Raw genomic sequence first — 25059 nt, 5'->3', positions numbered from 1 at the left:
CTAACTGGCATTGGCAGATGGCACTGACAGGTGGCACTGGATTGCACTGGCAGGTGGCAATGGTTGGCACGGCACTGGCAAGTGTCACTGGATTGCACTGGCAGGTGGCACTGGCACTAACTTGCACTGATTGGCAAGTGGCACTGGATTTCACTGGTTGGCATTGGCAGGGGGCACTGTATTGCATTGGCAGGTGGCACTGGCAGGTTTCACAGCCGATAGTGTAACTGTGAAACTGCTCCCTGCAGTGCTGCACTGTGTGAAACTGTATGGAGAGAGAGAGAGAGGAGCTGACACATTCAGCTTGATGTCAGAGGTGGGCGGGACCCGGCAGCTCTCCAGCCAATGATTGGGCTGCTTAAGAAAGGGGAGGGGCCACATACACGTATCGGCCCGCCCAGATCCCATCCCATTGGCTGGTGTTGGAAAGCAGGGTCCCGCCCACCCCGGGTCCCGCACACCCCGACATTCAGCCTCAATTTTGATAGCTCCTCTCGACACACAGTTTCACACACTGCGGCGCTGCTCTGCCAACAGTGTGTGGGGAGAAGGGGGGGAAGGATGTCAGAGGCTGCTGAGCTGCTCTCTTCCTGCTCCATCCCGACTACCAGACAGTGCTCTGTCTGGAGGCACCAGATACAGAGCAACAGAGGCACCTGTCGGTGACAAAAACCCAGGCGCCAGGGCACAACTTCTAGTCGCAATGGCGACCTGGCGCCTGGGATTTGTCGAGCCCTGATATACACAAACCTTTTGCCTTTCAGTCCCATTTTAAACTGGGTCGTTTTTAAAAGGTTATGTTTTTATATATACTACTATACAACAGCAAATGCCAACAACTATAGCAAATACCAAGCTACCAATCCGCTAATCGCTGGCATCCATGTTATACTCATGCTTTCTATACTCATTAACTGTTTCCCTTTTTTCTTTTTTTTTTCTTTTTTTTTGGACCTCAAGTTAATGGATCCAGTGATGAAGTGAATCCTACGGTGTACTGGGGAAAAGTTGTGCGGCCCCTGAGGAGCGTAGACCCTACACAAACTGAGTACCAGGGAATGATTGAGCTTCTTGAAGAAGGTATGTTTTTAAATGCACAACTATTTTGATGTAGGACTTGTGCAAACGAATGTTAAAATCAAAATTTTGTTTAGAAAAACAGATTAGTTCTGCTGTAATATGGTTTTCAGAACACAAAACTGTATCTGAGCCCCACAAACTGAAAAGCGAACAGTCCATCCGTGTCTCCGTGCTTTATTTTGCTAAGAAACCACTTTGAAAACACCCCTCCATCAGCCTACTTTAGTAAGGGCAGATGATTCATGGAGCATCTACTTCCTGGAATACATCTGCCCTTGGCACGGACATGTGGGCAGGAGCAGATGCTTAGTTGAGAATCTCCCCTTGTCCAGAATTAAGCAAGTCAAATGCTGTGAAGACTTCTGGGGTGTATGACGTTTCCTTGGCCTAGGCCAGGCAACCAAGAAATAACTGAAGAAATAAAAAAGCTAAAAACAAGTAAATGATATACCTTCCTATCTACTTTCTAATGCTAGGAGCATTAGGTTTAAAAATGTCCCGCTTTAAACTGTAGTCAATAAAAGACCCAAGATCTTGTTTAGAGATGCTCGTTCATGACCAAGACCTCTGTTTATATGCTAGATGTAATACTCATGATTTATGGTAAAGGTGCACAAAATGGATTGGTTGTCAACTCTCGTAGTTAAGTTGTAATAAGGACAAAGACTTTTTTATGGTTTTTGTTCCTCCATCTTTGACATACTGGTATGCTATGAAACCCCCCAGCGTTTTTTTTTTTTTTTTTTTTTTTTTTTTTTTTCTTTCCTTTTTTGTATAATTGGGAAAAATTGTATTTCTTGTATGGTTGGAATTTTTTTCTAATAAACAATCTTTTAATGGAGCCCCACCATTTATAACTAAAAATTATTTATTTCATCAACAAACATTTGCAGGTTGTTTTTGAACTTGCAACTACCTATGGAAAATGGGATCTAGGGCAATATTGTGCTTAGATGCCCAAAAACCCTTTGATATGGTGGAGTGGGTATATCTATGGGCTGTATTGGAAGCATTTGGCATAGGCCCTGGATTTTTAAAATGGGTCAAAATATTATATAGGGATCCTAAAGCAAGGTTAAGAATGAATAATACACTATCCAGCCCGTTTATCAAGAGGCACAAGGCAGGATTTCCCCCTGTCCCCACTATTCATTATAGCAGTGGAGCCTCTGGTCCTTGCCATTAGACAGTCAACAGAAATGGGGTTCTGTCAGCCAGGAAGAGAAGATAAAATAGCCCTTTATGCAGATGACGCTCTTATTTTCCTGGGGGATACCTCAAATTCATTAACGGAACTTATGAGCCTTGTCTCCCATATTTGTGCTATTTTAGGTTTCCAGATTAACTGCGACAAATCCATATTACCCCTAGATGATTTAAAACCCCCCTCTATTAAATCAAGCCTCCAAAATTCAAATTAAGGATACAGTGAAATATCTGGGGATAGAGATCTCTAGGGATGTAAAAGACTATATTAACTTAACCTCTATTAAAAAAATTTAAGGATAAATGCCGAAGTTGGTGTAAATTACCTTTTGGCAGTGATAGGTAGAGCAAATCTTATCAAAATGATTTGGACCCCGCAATTACTTTGTGTTTAATAATTCACCTATATGGATTACAGCACCTTGGTTTAGGAAAATAAAATCTCTATTTAGATAGGTCATTTGGATGAAAAAGCAATCGCGTATAAAGTTAACATTAATGCTAACCACAGAATATGGATTGGCGATCCCCCATCCCAAATATTATTCTTTAGCCTTTCAACTACAAAATTTTTATGGTTGGACAAGAGTATCAGACTCTGATTCTATACAGACATTGTTACTATCAGTTTATGAAGACTACCCATTGATTTCCCTACTAGAGTCGAGAAATCAATTGTCCGATAAAGGATTTTTTTACGGGAATATTATTTGATAAGGTATGGCAGGAAATGAGAATTACTGGAATAAAGGGATATACGACATATACTCCAATTTGGAACAATAGTAATTCTACAGAACTGTTGAAACTGGAAGGGTTTGAATTTTGGAGGCATAAGGGATTAAGGTACATGATTATTTCAGGAAAATTAGGTGGAAACCTTTAGTGAATTAAGAAATGAATATAATATCCCAAATCAAAGGTTTTTGTTTCAATTTTTACAGCTCAGGCATGCTTTAAAAGCACAGGGTCGATCTCATGAATTGAAGTTTAATAAAATCAGTGGTAATAGCCTTGCTCAATAAGATGGAAAGAAAAGGTTTGATATCACAATTATGATATAATATATGAGAGAACGAAAGGTGCTGTGGATATACCTGCAAGATCAGCTTGGACTGGTGATACAGGGCCAATTTCTGATGAGCAGTGGGCACTGTCGGCAATACCTATGGCCTCTATCTCCAACTCAAAATTTAACACAACTATTCATTCTACATAGAGTACATTATACACCAGAGAAATTTATTTAAATGGAAAGGAAGGGACACAGACTAATGCCCTAGATGTAAAGGGAGGGCAGCCAATTTAATACACATAAGGAGATGCCCTAAACTCAATCGCTATTGGTACGGGGTGGTATCTACGATTAATAATGTATTTGAGATGTCTATAGACCCCGGGGGATATCTCTTGGGTATTATGAGTGTACTAAGAACACATGGGGAATACACGGTATCTATAAATGGAAGTTTATTTCAAGCTCGTAAGCTTATAGCACAAAAATGGTTGTCACCATACCCACCTACAGTAGCAGAATGGAAAATGCAAGTAAGGGAAACCATAATTAAGGAAAAATGTATCTTTTTTACATAGAGGTAGTTTAGGGAAATTTGAAAGAATATGGAGAAGATGGTTTGATATTCTGGATATAAGATGAGTGTGGGGGCTTGGGGGGCAGGGGTGAGGGTTTATTTTTTTTATTTTAATTAATATTTTTGTTTTCTCTTCTTTTGTTATTCCCTCTATGTGCTGGGTTGTATGTTATCGTTGTTTGTATATAAAAGAAATAAAATTATTTGAAAAAAAAAAGGGTGTTTTAAGTGAGACCTTCAGGTAGTGTGACACTTGTGTCCCAAAATGCTTTTAAAGCCTTTTGAGGTTACGTTACAGTGGGCAGGGTGAGGTTGTCCTTGCCCTTTTTTATTTGGTTTGGAAAAATACAAAAGACCTTAAACTTCTTAATGTCTTCCTGATTGAACGTACAATGAAAAGTTTGGGCCTCTACCCCGTTTAACACCACATTAGACCCAGACCTGTCTCTTGCGCTGCTGAATCAGAATACTTTTTATAAACTTAATTAAAAAAATGAACAGAAAAAAAGGTTTGGTATAGATCAAGGCCAAGCTCCGCTCTTACAACAGGCAATCCTTGTAGGGAACAAAGCATAATTGCTTTACTAGCATCTATACCTTCTCTGACAAATTCAGTTTTGGTAAGAATTCGCATCTCTATAGTGTTTTGTAGATTTTTGGTAGGATTTGTGGAAAGGTTATGGATTCCTACATTTTCAATAAGGGTAATCCTTCCTTTCTTTCTGTCCAGTTGTCGACAAGCAGAAAATAGCTGAGGAAACTCCCAAAGAAACTGAGGAAGCCGATGCCGAAGCTGAAGCTGAAGCCAGCATAGATACAAGCAAGCAAGGTATTTTTCTGAGAATGTTCTCTCCATGCCTTAGTTTCCAGAATTTGTAATTGCTATGCTTCTATACTTGGTGGGAAAAAAAATCTCTATTGAAAAAAATGCATTTGTTTTTAAATAGTCAGCGTTTTTTATTTTGTTGCCACATTGTGCATTTTGATGTGTCGATTTTTTATTTTTATTTTTTTTTCATCTGAAGGACATAGGAGGGATGGTAATGAAATCAGTAACTGAAAAAAGTGAATGGTAATACATAAACATTGCTATGTAGTGCCCCTAACGGCAAGTAATGCGTACGGCATATGGAAAAAGTTGGTAAAGGTAAACTAACAATTTAAGGGTTCTCCCGTGCCTTTCCACTGCAAATTCTTTATGCCTGCAACCTCTGAACAATCGGCTACTGAGACTGTCTGATGTGGAGTCTCATCATCAGTCCTTTACAGATGATCCTGACATGGAGTCTTCAGTCTTTTGCCATCTATACCAAATTGAGTACACTTTTGGCTCTTATTGATGCTGTTTGCAGCATCCAAAAACTTGACAAGTAGCCTCTACAAGCTCTCTGCCTAGCATAGGATCTTTTACTTATAAGACCACAAAGTCCCGGTAGTGGACAATGGCAGGTAGCACAGATGACTCTTGCAGAGCCTCTCCACGATCAGGACTGATGTCCCTCTCTCAGCCACCAGTGATTGGTGCTTATTTTGCTCTCGTGGGGAGAATTAGCTGATTGCCGGCTCTGTTTACATCACATGATCAGCTGTCACTGGTTGACAGCTGATCACGTTGTTAGGGGTCGGGTTTGTCCCCGCACTCCGATCTGTGATCAGCCGGGTCTTATAGCCTCGCTGTTCACAGAGCAAGCAGGCCGCTCGAGCACGGGAGGATGTTTGACGCCCTCCCGGCAAAGTAGGTATGCGCTGTAGCCGTCATTTGGTTATAGCGTGGTCGGGAAGGTTAAAGAACCTCGGACACATCCCACACAAGTTCGCCCATCACCCCCCCCCCCAATGTTCTTTCACGAAGAGCACATGCTTGCAAATTGAGATCTAAGGCCGTCCCACATTGAGATTCTTACAAAAATTTTAGGCTTAATGGTAGACCCCTTCAGCCCCTGTTCACATCGGGCCAATTTGACATGTCAAATCAAAACCTATTGCCAGCAACGGCACCTTCCGAATCGATGCGATGCAGACTTTGCGGCACCAATTCCCAAAAGTAGTTCCTGAACTACTTTTGGTGACTTTGGGGGCAATTTCAATAGCCATCTGTGCATGAACCTGCACATCTGTCCTTCAATTGCCCCTACACTCACACTGAAATGCAGGTTTGAAACGCGTGAGTTTAGCTGAACTTGCACAATTTCGATCTCAATCTGTGAATGAGGGCTCAAAGCAGTTTGACCCCATTCCAGTGAACTCTTCAACTAGATATCTAATCTGCCAAAAATAAGGGATGCCAGATGTGGACGTCCTGGATTCAACAAACTACCTCTGTTTATTGCCAGAACCCGGGATCCTCTAGCCTCACATGCTGCTTTGATAACCCCTGGTCTCGGTACAGGCTACGCCTTCCCTCCAGTGAAAATCATACCCTGTCTGCTCTGGAAAATGAAGCAAGAGCAGAAAACAGAGTTTATAATTAAACCAAACTAGCCCAGGAGAATCTGGTGTGCACATCCAGGGTTGCATTTTGTTGTCCACCCCTTTGATGGAGGGTCATCCCCAGCTGAGCTTGGCTCCAGCATCTCCAGCTTCACACAGACTGCATCACTGCCGAGTTCTTATTCTACACAAACTTGCATATATGTGTTTAAGCTTTTTCACCAGCAAGATGCATCCATTGTTTCTAGATGCACCTTGACACTGATGGGTGCTTTGCTTTATGCCATACATGTGAGTGCATTGATTTTCAAAAGAATTAACACTGCATTAGATCTGTGGTCATTCTTTTTTTCTTAGACTAATAGCAGAGCACCAATTTTTGCCTCTTCCTAACAGACCACTCTCCTATCGAGACCCTCTCTTCAATCCTGCTTCTCAGTCTCTGGCTTTAATACTTGGCTTTCAGCAGCCATGTCATTAAAGGATAGAGGAGTTTGAGTCTAATTCCTACCCTTCTAAAATGAAGAAAATCCTCTTTCAGGAAGATTACGCCTGGATGCCCAATCTTCTGCTGATGCACCGTTTTGGCTTCAATGATCTTGCAGAGGCTGTCTGTGATGCTGTTGGCACAGTTGTTTTGCCTTGTCATTGCCCACCCTTCCTATTCATTGTTTTGGGGCGTCCCATGGTATATGATACTGTGCAATTAAGACGAAAGGAATATTTACTACTTTGTGAATCCCATATCTTGGCGTACAGTACTGGACAACCTCCCTTCCATAGCTTTCCTTATGCTGTATTTGCCGCAAAACCAACTGCTCTCGGAAGTAGTGGGGGAAGTGTCCTGGTTTTTCACTTTTCTTGTGGCGTTTACAATATTTACTCATGTGAGGGCTTAACAAAGCTCTGTTTATAACAGAGCGGTCTTTGCTCCAGTTCTTTTAAATGGTTGTGCAAACTTCACTTGGAGCTCTGTAGAAGGTTCTAAACGTTTGTGTGTGTGTTTTTTTTTTTTTTTATATAAAGCTTTTACATCAGTGTTTTCAATCCGTTTTCCAGTTAGCATGAAAGGACATCTTATCCCATTTGGCATCGTGGGAATGGTAAATAAAGTGGATTGTCTACAGAAAGGAGAAACTGTCAAATTCCAGCTTTGTGTCTTGAGTCAGAATGGGCATACAATGGCCTGCAACATTGAGCCACTACGTAGGGGCACTGTTGAATGTGTGAAAGATCAGGTGAGTTCCACAGTTTATGGATACCTATTAGGTCAGCGATAGTGTTCATCAAATATAATTTACAGGAGATTTCATCTTTGTGGAGCCTTTGGCCTAACACAAGGCATCAACTTCAAGATATGAAAGTGTTACTAAAACCAAGACCCTGCATTCACTATCTAGTCTCCCACAGTACACAGCATATTAAAATGCAATTATTTTATTTAATATAAACCTCTAAATACCTTTTCGCAAGAGCAGTATATAGTAGTCTTGTGACTTCTATCGGTGTCTGGTTAAAGCTTGTAGGAGCAGTTTTCATTTTCCTCTGCTGTCCTATGAGGCTGCAAGACCCCGACCCTTTGGGAGGTGCTGATTGGCCGTGTGCTGATCATATGCACCCTCGCAAGAAAAAATGCACACCAAACTGAGCATGTGTGGATTGACTCCAGAGGCTGTGCCTTATCGGGAGATGGATTGGGCACACGAACTGAAGGGGAGGATCAAAGAAGACAAAATCAAACAGCCTTTTTACACAATGCGGGGATGAACACCTTAGAATTCAGTGAGTAGAACAAGCGTATAGTGCATATACACACTGATTTTACTGTGTAACACAAGTTGCACCTGTTTAACTGTAGTCTTCTCATATCTACATCCATTTGAAGCGCATCATTTATAAAGATTGTCTGAGCTGTCAGACAAAAAGGGGGCAGAGAGCTTGTTTCCCTCTCCAGAGCTCAGTAAGGAAGGCTCTGAGAGCTGATTTGAGGGAGAACACACCCCCCTTCACACAGCACACCTGAACAGAGCTGAGGTTGTCATTCAGCTGGAGGTCCCTCCCCGTAACCATTTTTCTCTTGGAGTCAGGAAAACTTGTCAGGGGTGAATCATGCAGATTGCAGAGGAACGAAGCAGCAGACTCTAACACCTAATATTTGAGACAAGTACACAGTATAGAAGAATATGTTTTGTTCATAATTTATGTCTGATGTTTACAAACACTTTAATTTCCACATAAAGCCTGGGCTAAGCATTTAAAGAGGAAGTAAACCCTGATGAGTTTACTTCCTCTGATTCCCTGCAAAGGTAAAACATAATGGACTACTATGCATCGCATAGTAGTCCATTATGTGCCACTTACCTGAGACAGGAGCCAGCGAAGTCACCGCTGTCCCCTGTAGTCCGGCGCATCCATCTTCTCTGTGGGTCTCGCTGCTCCGCCGCTGTCATTCAGCGAAGCCGCGATGACGTTACTCCGATGACGGGAGCCGCCACTCGTGGCATCTCGCGAGTGACCGCGGTGTGCTCAGTGCAAATCTCCTAAATCGTGTAGGTTTAGGAGATATATTTCTTGGACCTACAGGTAAGCCTTAATCTAGGCTTACCTGTAGGTCAAAGTTGGTTGTAAGGGTGTACAACCACTTTAAGGTATTAAGGCATCTGAGCCTTGTTACCTGGGCCTTTTCTACCATGCCTTGTTCACATTAGGGAACTCCTTTTTACTGTCAACGATAACTGGTGTCTCTCTACTGTAATGTATTATCTGATTAAATGTGATGGGTGAAATATGCTTTTTTAAATGGGATATGAAAATATACACACATGATGTAAACTCGCCTAAGTAAATTTTACCACCTTATCGAGTTGAGTCTAGCTTATTTGAAATGTTTGTTTTTGTTTTTTAGTTTGGCTTCATTAACTATGAAATTGGTGACAGCAAGAAGCTTTTCTTCCACGTAAAGGAAATCCAAGATGGAATAGAGTTGCAGGCAGGGGATGAGGTGGAATTCTCAGTTATTCTTAATCAGAGAACTGGGAAATGTAGTGGCTGTAATGTTACATTAATAAGGTAATTCACTTTTTTGTGGCTTTATTTTGCTTGGTAATGTTGTAACATGTTTTTTATGCCTTCTCCATTTAAAGTGGAGCTGCAGGTATGCAAAATGCTGAGCTCTAAATTTAGAAAGGTACATTATCTCACAAAAGTGAATACACCACTCAAATTTTTGTAAATAATTTGACAACACTGAAGAAATTAGACTTTGCTAGAAGTGTACAGCTTGTATAACTGTAAATTTCTTGTCCCCTCAAAATAACTCAACACACAGCCATTAATGTCTAAACTGCTGGCAACAAAAGAGGGTACACCCCTAAGTGAAAATGTCCAAACTGGGCCCAATTATCAATTTTCCCTCCCCAGTGTCATGTGACTCGTTGTTGTTACTCACTCTCTCATACTGGTCACTGGAAGTTCAACATGGCACCTCGTGGCAAATAACTGAGGATCTGAAAATGTTTGGTGTTTTTTTTGCTACATAAAGATGGCCTAGGCCAGTGATGGCGAACCTTGGCGCTCCAGATGTTTTGAAACTACATTTCCCATGATGCTCAACTACACTGCAGAGTGCATGAGCATCATGGGAAATGTAGTTCCAAAACATCTGGGGTGCCAAGGTTCGCCATCACTGGCCTAGGCTATAAGAAGATTGCCAAGACCCTGAAACGGAGCTGCAGCACAGTGGCCAAGACCATAGTGATTTAACAGGACGGGGTCCACTCAGAGCAGGCCTCGCCATGGTCGACCAAAGAAGGGGGGTGCACATGCTCAGCGTCATATCCAGAGTTTGTGTTTGGTAATTAGACGTGTGTGCTGCCAGCATTTCTGCAAAGGGGTGTGGGGGGGGGGGGGGTCAGCCTGTCAGTGCTCAGACCATACACTGCATCAAATTGGTGTGCAAGGCTGTCACCCCAGAAGGAAGCCTCTTCTAAAGATGATGCACAAGAGCCCGCAAACAGTTTGCTGAGGACAAGCAGACTAAGGACATGGATTTCTGGAACCATGTCCTGTGGTCTGATGAGACCAAGATACGTTTTTGGTTCAGATAGTGTCAAGCGGGTGTATCGGCAACCAGGTGAGGCATACACAGACAAGTGTTTTCTTGCCTACAGTTCAGTATGGTGGCAGGGAAGTGTCATGGTCTGGGGCTGCATGAGTGCTGCTGGCACTGGGAGCTATAGTTCATTGAGGGAACATGAATACCAACATATACTGAAGCCAAGCATGATCCCGCTCCCTTTGGAGACTGGTGCTGTGGGGCAATATGCCACCATAACACCAAACTCCCCTCCAAGTTGACCACCACCTAGCTGAGGGTAAAGGTAATGGACTCGCCAAGCATGTCTCTAAACCCTATTGCACATCTGTGGGGCATCCTCAAATGGAAGGTGGAGGATCGCAAGGTCTCTAACATCCACCAGCTCCATGATGTCGTGGAGGAGTGGAAGAGGTCTCCAGTGGCAACCTGTGAAGCACCATGCCCAACAGGGTTAAGGCAGTGCTGGAAAATAATGGTGGTCACACAAAATATTGAAACTTTAGGCCAAATTTGTACATTTTCAATTAAGGGTGTACTCACTTTTGCCAGCTGTATGCAAATACAGTATCTCACAAAAGTACTACAATGTCCCTTAATTAGTTTGAGAACCAATCAAGTGCTACTTGAATGCATATATTTTTGAAGTGCAGTTTCAAATTTGAGAAAACCCTACTGTTATGGGTTTACTGTTCACACAGCATAACGTTTTGAAAAAGTTGCCTTTTATCTTGGTTTCTTAGAAGCAAGCCTTGTGGAAGGCTTCATGTATTTCTGAACAATGTCTGAGTCTGTCCTAATGATAGGTTTCATTTACTCTACAAGACAAGGGGCCCATCTTCTAAACCAGGGTTTCTCAGGCTTTTTTCCTTGGAGAAACCCTTGGCAAAAATCTTGATTTAGGGGAACCTTTGTAATGTTCATATCTACAGCTCAGTGTGATCAGTGAGCTGTTAATATAGGAATTTTAGAAATGGCAGTAAAAGGACTCGATGTTAAAGTGATACTCAAGTCTTGTCTTTTGTTTAAAAAAAAAGTTACCTGCTCTGCAGTGGTTTTGCACAGAGCTTCCCTGCTCCTTCTCTTCTCAGATCCCTCACCAGCACTGCTGGACCCCCCTCCTACAGAGTGCCCTCACAGCAAGCAGTTCAGACATGGAGCTGCAACTTGGCCCCGTCCCTTTCTCTCCTGATTGTCTCACTTACTTTATCTCTCAGCCATTCGAAAGTGAGTACTGAACAGCAGAGTGTTTCGTGCAACAATGTTGGGTCAAGATTGAGCTCAAGGAAAATATTAGAGGGGCTGCTGCACACAGGTTTTTCTCTTGCGCTCACTGACTGCCACAGCTACTTTTGTAGACCATCGGGTTGTTGCACCACCTTCAAGAGAGGCAGAACATGTTGATATGTACAACAAAACCAGAACCTTCTGGTTCCGCCCAAGGGGCAGTCCCTTGGGTAACAACCTCCCAGCCTGCCTTCTGCAGACTCAGTTTTTTGTTTTGTTTTCTGCCTAGTGAAGGACCTAGGAACCCCGCGGGCCCATCGGTCCTTGGCTTTTTTCTGCAGAAGTTTGCGCATGATTAAGATCCTGTGATCTGCTATCAACAGCCAGCTGGGTGACAGGCTAGATACCCTTATCCTTGTAGTCTCCCCAGCCTTGCCAGCAAACGTGTGCAGACCAGAGCTCTGTGCTGGGTCGGCTATGACATGCTCCCCAGCTCCAGAGGTGGCCGGTGGGCGTATTGCTCCAGGGCACACGTGACCGGGCTACTGATGTCTCCGTTCAGTGTGTCGGACCAGCAGCCACGCCATACTGATTGCAGAGTGGGTCTGTGATGGCATGTTCCCCAGAGCTTGTCAGGACTGGCAAGTACAGCTCTCCCTGCCTCTGTGGGGCTGAGCAGCTAGGGATTCCCTGGGAGGTCGATTCGGGGGTTCCTCGCCTCCCTCTCTTCTCTCCCTAGCCCCTAGATAAGAAAATGACAATCGATGCAAATTTTTATCTCGCACAATTTTGTGCAGCAGTTCGCAGTTTTTTTGGGGGGGAAAGGACTCCTTTTTCAACAAATTTTATTTAAAAAAAAAAAAAAAACCCATCTATAGCCTCATTTTTTTTTTTTTTGTATAATATGTAAGAGTAAATGCCCAATATATCGAGCTTTAAAATTGCGCACGCTTGTGGAATGGCGCTGCTTCTAAAAGTGATTCAGCGCCATTCCATACCGGTGTTATGGCATATTGCTGCAGCCATAACGCCGGTGTTCCATGCTAAACTGAAAACCCTTGTTTATCGCCTGGTTGGCAAGTGGTTAAATTGACGGAGGGAGGGTGTGGCTCTCGTTCAGGGTGGACATCATATAGCGGCGCACCTGAACGCCCACACTGTGTTAAGACACGGTGCGACCCCACTCTCTGTAAAGAGCCACTGACGCAGCTCTTTAACCATGTGATCGGCTATGTCCAATCACAGCTGGTCCCATGTAAATACAGGAAGTGCCGGTAATCAGCTCATCGGAGTCAGGTGAGGAGAATCCTCCCAGGGGAGAAGGGGGCATGTAATCAATGCATTGATCATCGGTGCTCTGATTACAGTAAAGCACCATGAGTGCCACCTATGAATGCCAATGAGAGCCACAAATCTGTGCCCATTGGTGCCAGTCAGTGCTGCCATTTAGTGCCCATCAATGCCCCATCAATTCCCACTAGTGCTGCCTATCAGTGCAGCATATTAGTGCAACCTAATCAGTTCCCATAAGTGCAGCCTATCAGTACGACCACCTCAGCGCACATCAGAATTGCTTATTTTGACTAACTAAAACTTTTTTTTTTTTATCCAAGTAAAAAATATTAGTAAAAAGCTGAAATACGGCTGCAGAGAGAACGCTAACTGCCGGCAGGCCGCTCCTGAACGGCCTTCTGTTTACTTACGCAATCGCTCTAAACGGCCAATCTCATATGTAAACTTATAAGATCATCTCTCAGCGCCGCTCTCCCTCCTAACACAGACAGCGTGTGAGAAGGGAGAGATCAACGGCTGCAGCAGCCGTAAGTAAAAAAAAAAAGGGGAAAAGTGCAGTCGTTGCCCCGGTGCCACCTGCCGTTGCCACCCATCATTGTCCTGGTGCTCCAGGGCCTTCAAAAGTGTAATAGGTAGTCAACAAGTTAGATGTGTAATTTATGCTCCTAGAACACGTGATGGCGCTCCCTGCATGTTGGGCCTCTCTATGTGGCCAGGCTGTGAAAAAGTCCCACGCATGTGGTATTGTAATACTCAGGAGTAGCAGAATTTATTTTGGGGGTGTCATTTGTGGTATACACATGCCATGTGAGAGAAATAACCTATTACAATGAAATTTTTGTGGAAAAAATAAAAAAATCTTAATTTTGCAAAGAATTGTGGGAAAAAATTACAACATCAAAAAGCTCACTCTGCCTCTTACTAAATACCTTGGAATGTCTACTTTCCAAAAAGGGGTCATTTGGGGGGTATTTGTACTTTCCTGACTTTTTCGGGTCGCAAGAAGTGAGATAGTCCACCAGTACATTAGATGTGATCAATTTTGTGCGATTTCGCACTACAGCTTGTAGACTAACTTTCACAAAGACCAAATAATATCCACTAATTTGGGTTATTTTTACCATAGATATGTAGCGTAGCTGTATAAATTGTGGCCAAAATATATGAAGAAAAATTAATTTGCATAATTTTGTCACAGAAACAAAGAAATTTGTTTTTTTTTTTTTTTTTTCAAAATTTTCAGTCTTTTTTCATTTATACCCCAAAAAATAAAGACCCCAGAGGTGATCAAATACCACCAAAAGAAAGCTATATTTGTGGGGGAAAAGACAAAAATTAATTTGGGTACAGTGTTGCATGAGTAATTGTCATTCAAAGTGTGAGAGCACCGAAAGCTGAAAATTGGTCTGGGTAGGAAGGGTCTTTAAGTGCCCAGTAAGCAAGTGGTTAAATACCACCAAAACGCTTTGTGTGAAGAAAAGAATTAAAAATTGGGTACATGTTGCATGACCGCGTAATTGTCATTCAAAGTGCCACGGTGCTAAACTGAAAAATGGCCTGAGCAGGAAGGGGGTGAAAGAGTCCTGTATCTAGGTGGTTAAGGTGATGCTTATGGTTTTGTTGTTTTTTGTTTTTCTAGCTAGTTGCCATAACCCTGGTATTTTTGGGACTGCTGAGCATTTCTCTTTAAGATAAGTGGTCTCCGCGGCGGATTCGACCACAATATCAGTTGGCTGTGGGAGAGGTGCCCTCCTGCCGTGCACTGGTCATCTCCGCCGCTTACTGGATCTGCCGATAGCGGCTGAGACTGCGTCCTCCTGTGGGGTAGATGGCACCTGCTCAACTCCATGGCAAGGGAGGGTGGAAGCAACGTCACTCCCGCCCATAGCTCTTAAAAAAAAATTTTTTTTAATTTTTTTTTTTTTTTTTTTTTTTTTTATTCAAGTGACTTTTTATTTATTTTTTATTGTATTTTAGTGTAAATATATTTTTGACCCCAGATCTCATATTTGAGGTCCTGTCATGGTTTTTTTTTTTTTTTTTTTTTCTATTACAAGGAATGTTTACATTAAATATTTTATTTTTAAGTGTAATTTTTTTAAAGCGTCCTGACTAGCTCGCGCGCATAAGCGAGTAGCACCTGCATATGAAAACAGTGTTTAAACCACACATGTGAGGTATCCCTGCGATCATTGGAACAAGAGCAATAATTTTAGCCCTAGACCACCTCTGTAAAAATTTCAACAGGTTGCATATTTTGAGTTAAACTTCCCCTATGCAGATTTTAAAAGGTAAGTTTGTTGCCATTCCACAAGCCAGCGCAATGTTAAAGTGTGACATGCATCAATTCACTCAGCGTAACATTATCTTTTCACAATATAAAAATATCGGGCTAAATTTACTGTTTTTAATAAGTATCTTTTTACAAAATGGTGCGCTTGTAAGACTGCTGTGCAAATACGGTGTGATAGAGTATTGCAATGACCACCAAGTTATTCTCTAGGGTGTTAGAACCCCCAAACATATATTTTAATATATATTAAATGTAATTTTTTCCTAGCAAAAAAAAATAAATGATTTTAACTTGTTTAAGAAAATAAATAAAAAGACTCGGTCCTTAAGTTGTTAATTAAGTTTATAGTGCTCGAGAAAGTATTAAACCTATTGAATAAGATAATAAAAATGTTTTTCTCTCCCAGCAAAGGCCCTGAAATGGTAGCAGCTCCACGGCCTGACAGACTGGTGAGCCGGCTAAAGAGCATAACTTTGGATGATGCTAGTGCCCCCCGTCTTATGGTTCTGCGTCAGCCTAGAGGTCCGGATAACACGAAGGTGTGTGGGTTTTTTTTTGTTTGTGCTAACTTGGATGTAAATGTTTTAAATAAGAAGCTTTATATTGTCTACTTTCTTTCCTGACCATTGAGGAATACTGTTCTACTGGCACGTACAAAAAGATAACCCCTCTTCCCAGTATGTCTTGTGTGTTTTTTTTTTTTTTTTTTTTTTTTGCTAGCTGCTTTTTCTTTAGTCAAGATCCCTGCTGTTGAGCTAGTCTTTTTATATGCCACTATCCAAATAGGCATTTCCCAACCTTGACTTTGGAGTGCCATATCCAAACCCCCCTAGACTGGATGTGCAGGTAAAGACTGGATGTGCAGGTAAAGCCTGGACGATTATCTTCAAGCAAAATCTTGGCCTTGATGGACTTGCCCTTTGACCGTAGGCCTAGTTTAATTCAGTCTCAAAGGCTAAACCCACATCTGACACCCAGTCTGCCCAGAAATCTTAGACGCAAGTCTCCCAAACCCTCAGATATATTTTCAGCGTGAGGGGTGCCTTTGCTTTCCCGGGTGTGAGGAGTTGTCTGCTGACCATTGTGTATACTTGAAGGCTGCATTCACACCTGAGTGTTTTAAATCGCAGACAGATTTGCTGCAATTCTGCCTGCAATTTCAAAGCGACCAGTTTTAAATGAACATTTCAGATGCTGCTGATTTTGAATGGTACCTAAAAAAAAATGCAGTGTGGTTCTGCTGTGATTATCCTACAATAAATTGTGCGGCAAAATGAATTGCGTGAAGCTTGTCCTCCAAAAAAATTTCAGGCACTTCATGCAATGTGTTTTGCTGCGATTGCAGCACAATTGATCGCGGCAGAAACTCACCGCATTTAGATGCCATTGAAATGAATGGCATCTGAAATGTGAAAAAAGAAAAAGTAGATGGAGCGCTATACCTTTTAAATATAATACTATAACCAAATGTTATTGCTAATAAGTGAAGTTAAACAAAAATGAATAAATGGGGTGCTATACCCTTAAATATAGAGGTGTAACCAATATTCTTCTTAGTGGGAAAAAAACTAATTATTTAAAATGACTGGTGAGGAGATTTAGGTATTAGATTGCAAAAAAAATAAAAAATTGTTTATAGTACAATATTAATACGCGTATATCATTTTTACACCCACATAAAACAAAATCTTGAATTTAAGTGCTAATAAACCACTTAAATTCAAGATTTTGTTTTGTGGGTGTAAAAATGACATACGCGTATTAATATTGTACTATATACAATTTTTATTAGATTGCAAAAAAAAAAATTTAAAATGACTGGTGGAGATTTAGTTATTAGATTGCAAAAAAAATAAAAAAATAAATTGTATATAGTACAATATTAATACGCGCATGTCATTTTTACACCCATAAAACAAACTCTTGAATTTAAGTGGTTTATTAGCACTTAAATTCAAGATTTTGTTTTATGTGGGTGTAAATGACATGCGCGTATTAATATTGTACTATATACAATTTTTTTTTTTTTTTTTAAATCTAATACCTAAATCTCCTCACCAGTCATTTTAAATAATTTTTGTTTTTCCCCACTAAGAATATTGGTTACACCACTATATTTAAGGGTATAGCACCCCATTTATTCACTTATTTATTTTTGTTTAACTTCACTTATTAGCAATAATATTTGGTTATAGTATTATATTTAAAGGTATAGCACCCCATCTACTTTTTCTTAATATTAGGTAGAGCCAGCTCATACCATTAATACATCTGGCATACCATAGCGCAATCTCTCCTTATTTTTCACATTTGAAATGTGAGTTGTGCGATTTGCCTTTCACAACTGGGCGTTTAGAAATCACGGGCAAAATCATGACAAATCTGTTTGATTTAAAACGCCCAGGTGTGAATGCAGTCAAACAGTCTACTACAAGCTGGTGTTTAGCTCCTAGCCCACTCTCTGGTTTCAGTACTTCCAGCCTGTGTCAACACATGGATAATTTCAATGCAGACCTGGTTTGACTACTGGTCTATTTCCTGTTCAGTTCCCAATCTTAAAGAGAGCAGCTGCCCCTTTTTGGATCTCAGGGCTCTAAATGTCTACATTCAGAACCGTTGGCCATTGCCATTCGTGCTCACCCGCACATTAGAGGCCTGCGCTCAGGCCCTCTGACGGAAACCCTCAGCTTATACGCAGACGATATGTTGTTGTATCTAGAGGACTCGGGTCCCTCTCTGCAGGCAGCCCTACGACTGATAGAGCAGTTTGGGGAATACTCTGGACTACGGATCAATTGGTCCAAGTCCCAGGTCCTCCCCCCTGGATCTGGGGGCCCCGTCCGCTGACCAGGCGGCACTGCCCCTGGTCAGGGCAAGTCTGATAAAATATCTGGGAGTGCAATGTTCACGATCATTAACTGACTACACCATTTTGAACATAGAACCCTTGTTCGCCCTGCTTAAACATAAAACCCAGACTTGGTCCCGTCTCCCCCTTGGGGTGATGGGCCGTGTGAATTTGGTCAAAATTATCCTCCTCCCCAAGCTGCTCTATATGTTCTGGCACGCTCCCCTGCGAATCCCACTCAGAACCTTTAAATCCCTGGAGGCCCTCTTAAATACGTTCGTCTGGGGCTCATCTCGGCACAAGCTCTCATGGACTGCTCTGAAATGTCCTTCCCACCTGGGCGGCACTGCCCTACCAGACCTGTACTATTACCTGGCCTCCCAACTGTCCCACTTCTATTATTTTAATCAGATTGACAGAGATCGATACGCCACCTTGGTGTGTTCCCCTCACTCGGCGCCGGTCACGCATCCGCTCCGTCTCATTATGCGCGGCCCCCAGAGACGACCCGCCCCGGGGAGTGGCATGCTGTCCCATCATTGCTTGGTCTGGCAGCAGGCTACGTCCATTACTGGGGCCCCCAGGTTCCACTCCCACACCCCCCAGTGGGATAACCCCTTGCTCCCCGAACTATCTACAATCCCCGGCTGCTCTCTGTGGCTGGCCGGGGGCGTTATTTTTCTGTCCCAGGTCATTACCAATGGAAATATCTGACCCTTCAAAGACTACTTCGGCCTCCCTAACCGAATGTTCTTTAGCTACCTTCAGCTCCGCCATGCCCTTAACTCCCAATTCGGATCCCCTATCCCCAGACTTGAGACACTCCCAATAGTGACAGCGGTACTGGGAGATGACCCTAAGAAATGTATTTCTTTCTTCTACAACAACTTACTCATGCCAGGGGCAACCACCCGTGCATATCGACTTAAGACTAGATGTGAGGTGGACATGGGGGTTATCGAGGACGCGGACTGGGAAAATGCGTTAGATACTCCTAAGCTGGTTTCCCCTAAACTCTCAAACACTTACTCACCTCTACATGTTACACAGGTCATATTTAACCCCTAGGCAGCTGTCCAAATTTAGGCCTGGCTACGATCCGACATGCCCTAAGTGTGGTGATCCCCAGGCCACGTTCTACCATCTCCTTTGGTCCTGTCCTGAGCTGCAGGCTTACTGGAAACAGATTGTTGACTTCCTCCATGACCAAATGAGCTCCCCGCTGATGCTCTGTCCCCGGCAGTGTTTGCTGGGGATTCTCCTTGTACCTGAGGAGACAAGGATTCTGACTACCTTCCTGCAAGAGACTCTATATCTTGCCAGGCTACAGATAGCCCACACCTGGTTGAGCTCAACATCCCCCACTGTCTGGCAATGGAAGACGGCTGTTAACGCCACTCTCCCCTATAAAAAATTGCTGTATACACATAGGGGCTGCCCGGGCAAGTTTGCCAAGATATGGGCTAAGTGGGTGGGGGATCCGGATACATGTACTGCCCAGTGTAACCTGTAGCTATTATGCCCCCTAAACTATTAAAGGCTGGCCCGATGAGACCTGTTGACCCCCGTAGCTGAAGGAGGGGTTCCCGCCCCGGGATGATGGTTCCATGTTCCCTCCCTCTGAACAACTTTATGCAACCTGGGCTGTAGATTTGCCTGCGACTCCCAATCTGAGGTCCTCTTCCCCCCCTCCCTGAACACCGCACTACTCTTGTTAATGTACTATTAAACTTGTAAACAAGGACGGTTTTCTCAGCCCATGCTATTGTTAACAGCTGTTTTATCCGTATATTTGGTGCATGTTGCACCCCACATGTGTTTCTGTTATCCTATGTATTTTTTCATGCTCAAACGTTCCTTTTCAAAAAAATAAATAAAAAATGTCTACATTCAGAAGTTCTGCATGAAATTCACCAGGTCTGTCATAGCCTTCCTAGACTTCATTGGGGTTGATTTGCTAAAGGGAAATACTGTGCAGTTGCTCCAAAGCTTAAGTATGGTGAAGCTTCACTTTGCAAAGAATACCCAATCAGCCCCCCCAAAAAAACAAATTTTTGCTTGCACTTGATTTGGATAATAGAAGTTTAGCAGAGCCTCTCATTTACCACTCTCTAGAGCAGCTGCACCAGGTTTTTTTTTTTTTTTTGTGCCTGTGTTAAATCCTATCCTTTTATAGAGGTCAGGTTATAAATAAATCAACAGTTCAAGACGTATTTTACACACCCACACAATGTAAAGAAGAAAATATCTTTTTATTGGGCAAGCTACACCATAGACTGTAGTAGTAAGAATTAGACATTCAAATGTTTATTTTTATTTTATTTTTTTACTTCTGCCATATGCTACTGTGTAGATTATGCTTCAAGGTTATTTTGTGCTTCACTGATCTACTGATAGACTAAAGCCCCATACACACTATTTTTTGTCTTCAGATTTACCAAAACCATGTAGTGTAAGGGTCTGCCTGATGGCATACACATTGAAACTCCTAAGGTTTGACCTCCATATTATATGGTTTCGGTAAATCTGAAAGAAAAAAAAGCAGAAAATCTAATGTGTATGTGGCTTAAAGTGGAAGTAAACTCCCCTATCGTTTTCAGCCAAGGAAGCTGCCATCTTTGCCTCTGTTTAATCTTCAACTGCTATGGTGCTGCACATGTGATTCGTTATGACACCAGCCATTGGATGGTTTGATAGTTTGGCTGAGAGCACAGCCAATGTGCAGTTAGCATTCCCGGCATGCCTTTTTTTTAAAACTGTTTAAATCGATGGGTTTACTTCCACTTTAACTGAAATGGCATGACAGACCAACAGCTAATGTTACACTCTGAAAACATACGCTTGTATTTAAACACTTAAAATACTACAGGCTGGAAGTGCAGGCACCTAAAGGTTTATAGGTTATTACACAGGTTTTAGTTGACCTGAAAGGTTATATGAAGCTTCGGATTGTATAAGAGCAGTACACTGCTATTAAGGCATTTGCGAAGCTTGCATCAAGCTTTGATGCTTTTTTCTTTTTTTTTTAAAAGATTGTTTAATTTTTTTTTTTATCTAGGACAAAAGTACAAGATTGCATGCAAATGCAAAAAGACCATGAATGTAGCATAAATAGTGCATCATTTTTAAAGTCTAATCAACCACTAAAAGAAACCATCCACTGTTTAAAGTACCCACTGCTCGTTTTTGTCAAGGGGATTGCGGAGATATACAAACTAAATCTGCCGACTGCATGTCAATGTTTGGACCTTATATAAGAGATATATATATATATATATATATATATATATATATATATATATATTTTTTTTTTTTTTTATCAGGTCCGAACATTGATATAACACTTGTGTTTTTAAAATTTAGTCCCCCCCCAATGTCTGCTTTAATATAAAAATTTACTTATATTATGGTGTCCTGGTCGTCCCATATGGCTTGTGGGCATATAAAGCCCACAAGCAATACTGTTCCCGGATTCAGTGCTGCTGAGTGACAAGCATGCACCGCCTGTTCTCACGCATGCGCAGTATGACAGGCTCGCAGTGCCATGAACTTCTCACGTTGCCATGACAACGGGCGGCTTTGTCAGAAGTGCCTGCCCCGTTGTGATGGCAACTAAACCCTTGGCGCTGTGCACTGACTCCTGGGAAATGAGTCTCCATCTTCCAGGAGCAGTAGCGCGCAGAGGAGGGACGTGACTTCAGCAACTGTGGTGAGGAAGGGGAAAAGGGGACCACATAGCAACAGGGATTAAAAGGAAAGTAAAAAAAAAAGACTCTAAATGTCATTTTGTTATATTTGCTGCACAGTAATACATTTTTATGGGTGCAACTCCACTTTAAGTGTACTAGTGAACTGAGTGCAAAGCATAGCAGTAACATTATAGATGGTTTTCTGAAGTAGGGAAAGGTTAGAGGGTGGGAAACCTTCTTTTTTTTATTATTATAACGAGGGAGAGCAATCTAATATCAAACAGTCATAATAAAATAAAAACCTAGGTAATAAAAGGTTGTGATCCTGAAATGAGATGCATAGCCATAGTTATAAAGGATAAGTTCACCTTTTAGCGTGAGAAGCTTCCTCCATGTTTTTCTCCAACCTAGGGATGATAGCGCCGAATAGCGCTTTCTTTTGGTGGTATTTGATCACCCCTGCGGTTTTTATTTTTTGCGCTATAAACAACAAAAGATCGACAATTTTGAAAAAAGCATTATTTTTTTGCTATAATATACCCCAAAAATATATATAACGTTTTTTTTTTCCCCTCAGTTTAGGCCAATATGTATTTTTCTACATATTTTTGGTAAAAAAAATCGCAATAAGCGATTGGTTTGCGCAAATTTTATAGCATTTAAAAAATAAAAAAATAGGGGATAGTTTTATGGCATTTATTTATTTTACTAGTAATGGCAGCGATTTTTTTTTTTTTTGTGACCTCAACATTATGGCGGACGCATCAGATGTTTTTGACATATTTTTGGGACCATTGTCATTTATACAGCAATCGGCGCTATACATGCATGGATTCCTGTGTAAATGACACTGGCAGTGAAGGGGTTAACCAGGGGGTGGCAGTGTAGGGATGTTACTAACTGTGGGGGGCTGGGCTGTGTGTTGGTGAACGCTGATCTCTGCTCCAATCACAGGGAGCAGAGATCAGGATCACTTGTTGCTAAGCAGAACGGGGAGATGCTGTTTACATCGGCATCTCCGCGGCGATAAAGTCCGCGGGATCCGCGACTGTACTCACAGGGGGTCCCGAGTGGCATGCGCACCGCCGGCGTGCATGCGATGGCAGGGCGGCAATTTCAACTGGACGTACCTGTATGCCAGTTTGCCTGCCTGTGCCATTCTGCCGACATAAATCGTCGTGGGCCGGTCGGGAACTGGTTAAAAAGGCTTTATCAATATGTCTTCAATCAATTTTTTCTTGGTTTAGGATAGTGCCCTAAAAGTATTCGGTTTCTACATGATTGTGGTGCGAGTCCTTGATTCTATTTGCATCTGGTTTTAATTTGTTTTTGTTTTTTTTGGTTTTGTTTTACCCATACAGGGATTTGGCATAGAGAGAAAGATCCGTCAAGCTGGTGTCATCGACTGAATTTTTTTTTTTCCATCCACAAAAGCACATTACCTAATCAAGTATAATACCATGGGGTATTGTGGAGAGCAACATCTATCTTTGCAGCCCCTGAATTTGGAGATTTTCTGTACAACCGTTACATCTATTTTTAACACCTTCCGTCTTGCGTTCACCTCGGGGGAAATTCCTGAAAAGCCTTTTTTTTTTTTTGTTCGTTTTTTTTTATTTTTTTTTTTTTTTAATTGTGCACATTTGCAAGTGAGGATTTAAGTTGAAGCCTTAGTATATTCTGTTTCCTTTTTTAAAGAAGCTTTGATTTGAATTTGTGCATCTTAACACTTTTTTTTTTTTTTTTTTTTTCCTCCCCCCTCTTTATGTCCGATCTAAAAGTGACTTAACCCTTTGAAATTCTGCACGCAACACTGTTTAGCATATATTCTACCTCCTTTACTTCATATTTTTTTTTTTTTTCTCTCCCTTCTCAAAGAGGACCACATACTGATGGTGGAATATATTCTATTCAGCAATGCTTTGAAGCGCTCCTTTTTCATTGAATGACAGCCAAATGCTCAATTTTTTATATATCAAGATTTGAATATTTTATTCAAGTGAATGAACCGAAGCTGTTTAGAATTGAAAGCATTTATTATTATTATTATATTTTTTTTTTTTTTTTTGTTATAACGACTTTGGAACTGCAGATATCCTCAAGGGTGACATGTGCCATCAGTGTAAAGTTTAAAAATCTTTGAAAACGCACAGGGTTTTTTCTTTGCTGCTTCCATGGGCGGCTTCTAAATGTTCATAAAATGTAAAGGAAAATAAAATGTGCCTGAATTTTATTTTATTCAGTTTACAAAAACCACTCGTACCATTAATTCTTTAGGCTTTTCATAGCTATACTGATCTTTGCATCAGCATAAATAGAAAAATGTTTTTTTTTTTTTGTTTTTGTTTTTTTTTTGTTTTCCTCTAACCTGCCATTACCCAGGCAGGCCTGTGGCTCTAACCTTGAAGCCCTTTCCCTCTTTCCCCTCCAGTACGATTTTGCTGCCCACCACAAATTCTCAAGCCAGGAAGTACATTTATTCAAAGTATTTTAAACCAGAAAGATCAAGATTTCTTTCTTCCTGGATTGATGGAAGAGTTCTTGTGTTTTTCTATTTTTTTTCTACTTCTGTGATTTAGAGGTTCTTCTGTTAAGAGACCTACCTTTGTAAAAACAAACTTGGCTCCAGATTTTCTGTTTAATGGCAAAAAAATTGAAAAATAGAATAAAGTTTTACCAATTTAATTTTGAAATCCATGGTCTTTTTATTTAACTACGCATGATGCATGTCAGCCGGTAAGTAACTTTCAATCGCAAAATGAGCATAGGCAAAATTGGGTACGTTAACTCATGGACCATAAATATGTTGAGACAACATTGACTCCATCGATCAAGGCCTGTATATTTTTAAAAAGATTTGATTGAACATGTAGTTACCTTTTTGTTAATGCATGGAGGGGGGGGCGTGGCCGGAAGCAGACTGATGTGAGTGCTCTCCCCTCCCCTCTCGCTCTTCCTGGGATTGAATGATTCTGTGAAAGGACTACTGCCCTTGAGGGGAGGGTTAGTTTAATAGAAGATTTAAATCCTGTGAAATGGGAGATGAGCATTATAAGTAACAATTGACTAATTACCAGACAAAAATTGATGAAATTGAGAGCAGGATGTGTAGGAAGAATGTATGGCTAGTGGGGCTTCCCGCACGGCATGAGGTATCAGACCCCACTGTATTCCTGGAAAAAATGGTTCCGAGACTTGTTTGGAGACCAGTCTTTCTCTTTTTTGCACTAGAGAGAGCCCATAGGGTCCCTCTTAGACCCCCCCCCCCCCCCCCAATCGGGTTCCCCTCCAAGGTCTCTCCTTTTAAA

General features: G+C 41.7%; 1 protein-coding gene across 8 annotated transcripts in view; it reads left to right on the top strand.

Moving 5' to 3' along the window:
• CSDE1 (cold shock domain containing E1) overlaps positions 1–24436 on the top strand; it is a 127653-nt gene extending 103217 nt beyond the window's left edge. For all 8 annotated transcript variants that reach the window (XM_077481605.1, XM_077481600.1, XM_077481602.1 and 5 more), the window contains 6 exons: positions 961–1080; positions 4609–4707; positions 7368–7546; positions 9214–9377; positions 15621–15753; positions 23113–24436. In XM_077481605.1, coding sequence (XP_077337731.1) covers positions 961–1080; positions 4609–4707; positions 7368–7546; positions 9214–9377; positions 15621–15753; positions 23113–23160 — 743 coding nt within the window. In that variant the 3' untranslated portion in view covers positions 23161–24436. The remainder of the gene's footprint in view (positions 1–960; positions 1081–4608; positions 4708–7367; positions 7547–9213; positions 9378–15620; positions 15754–23112) is intronic.
• Positions 24437–25059: the final 623 nt, after the last annotated feature.

Source organism: Lithobates pipiens, unplaced genomic scaffold (assembly GCF_037356315.1).
Source record: "Lithobates pipiens isolate NorthernLeopardFrog02 unplaced genomic scaffold, aLitPip1_a1.2 Scaffold_16, whole genome shotgun sequence".
NCBI lineage: Eukaryota > Metazoa > Chordata > Amphibia > Anura > Ranidae > Lithobates > Lithobates pipiens.
The sequence above is the reverse complement of the archived record's forward strand: the minus strand, read 5'-3'. Positions and strand labels throughout refer to the sequence as shown.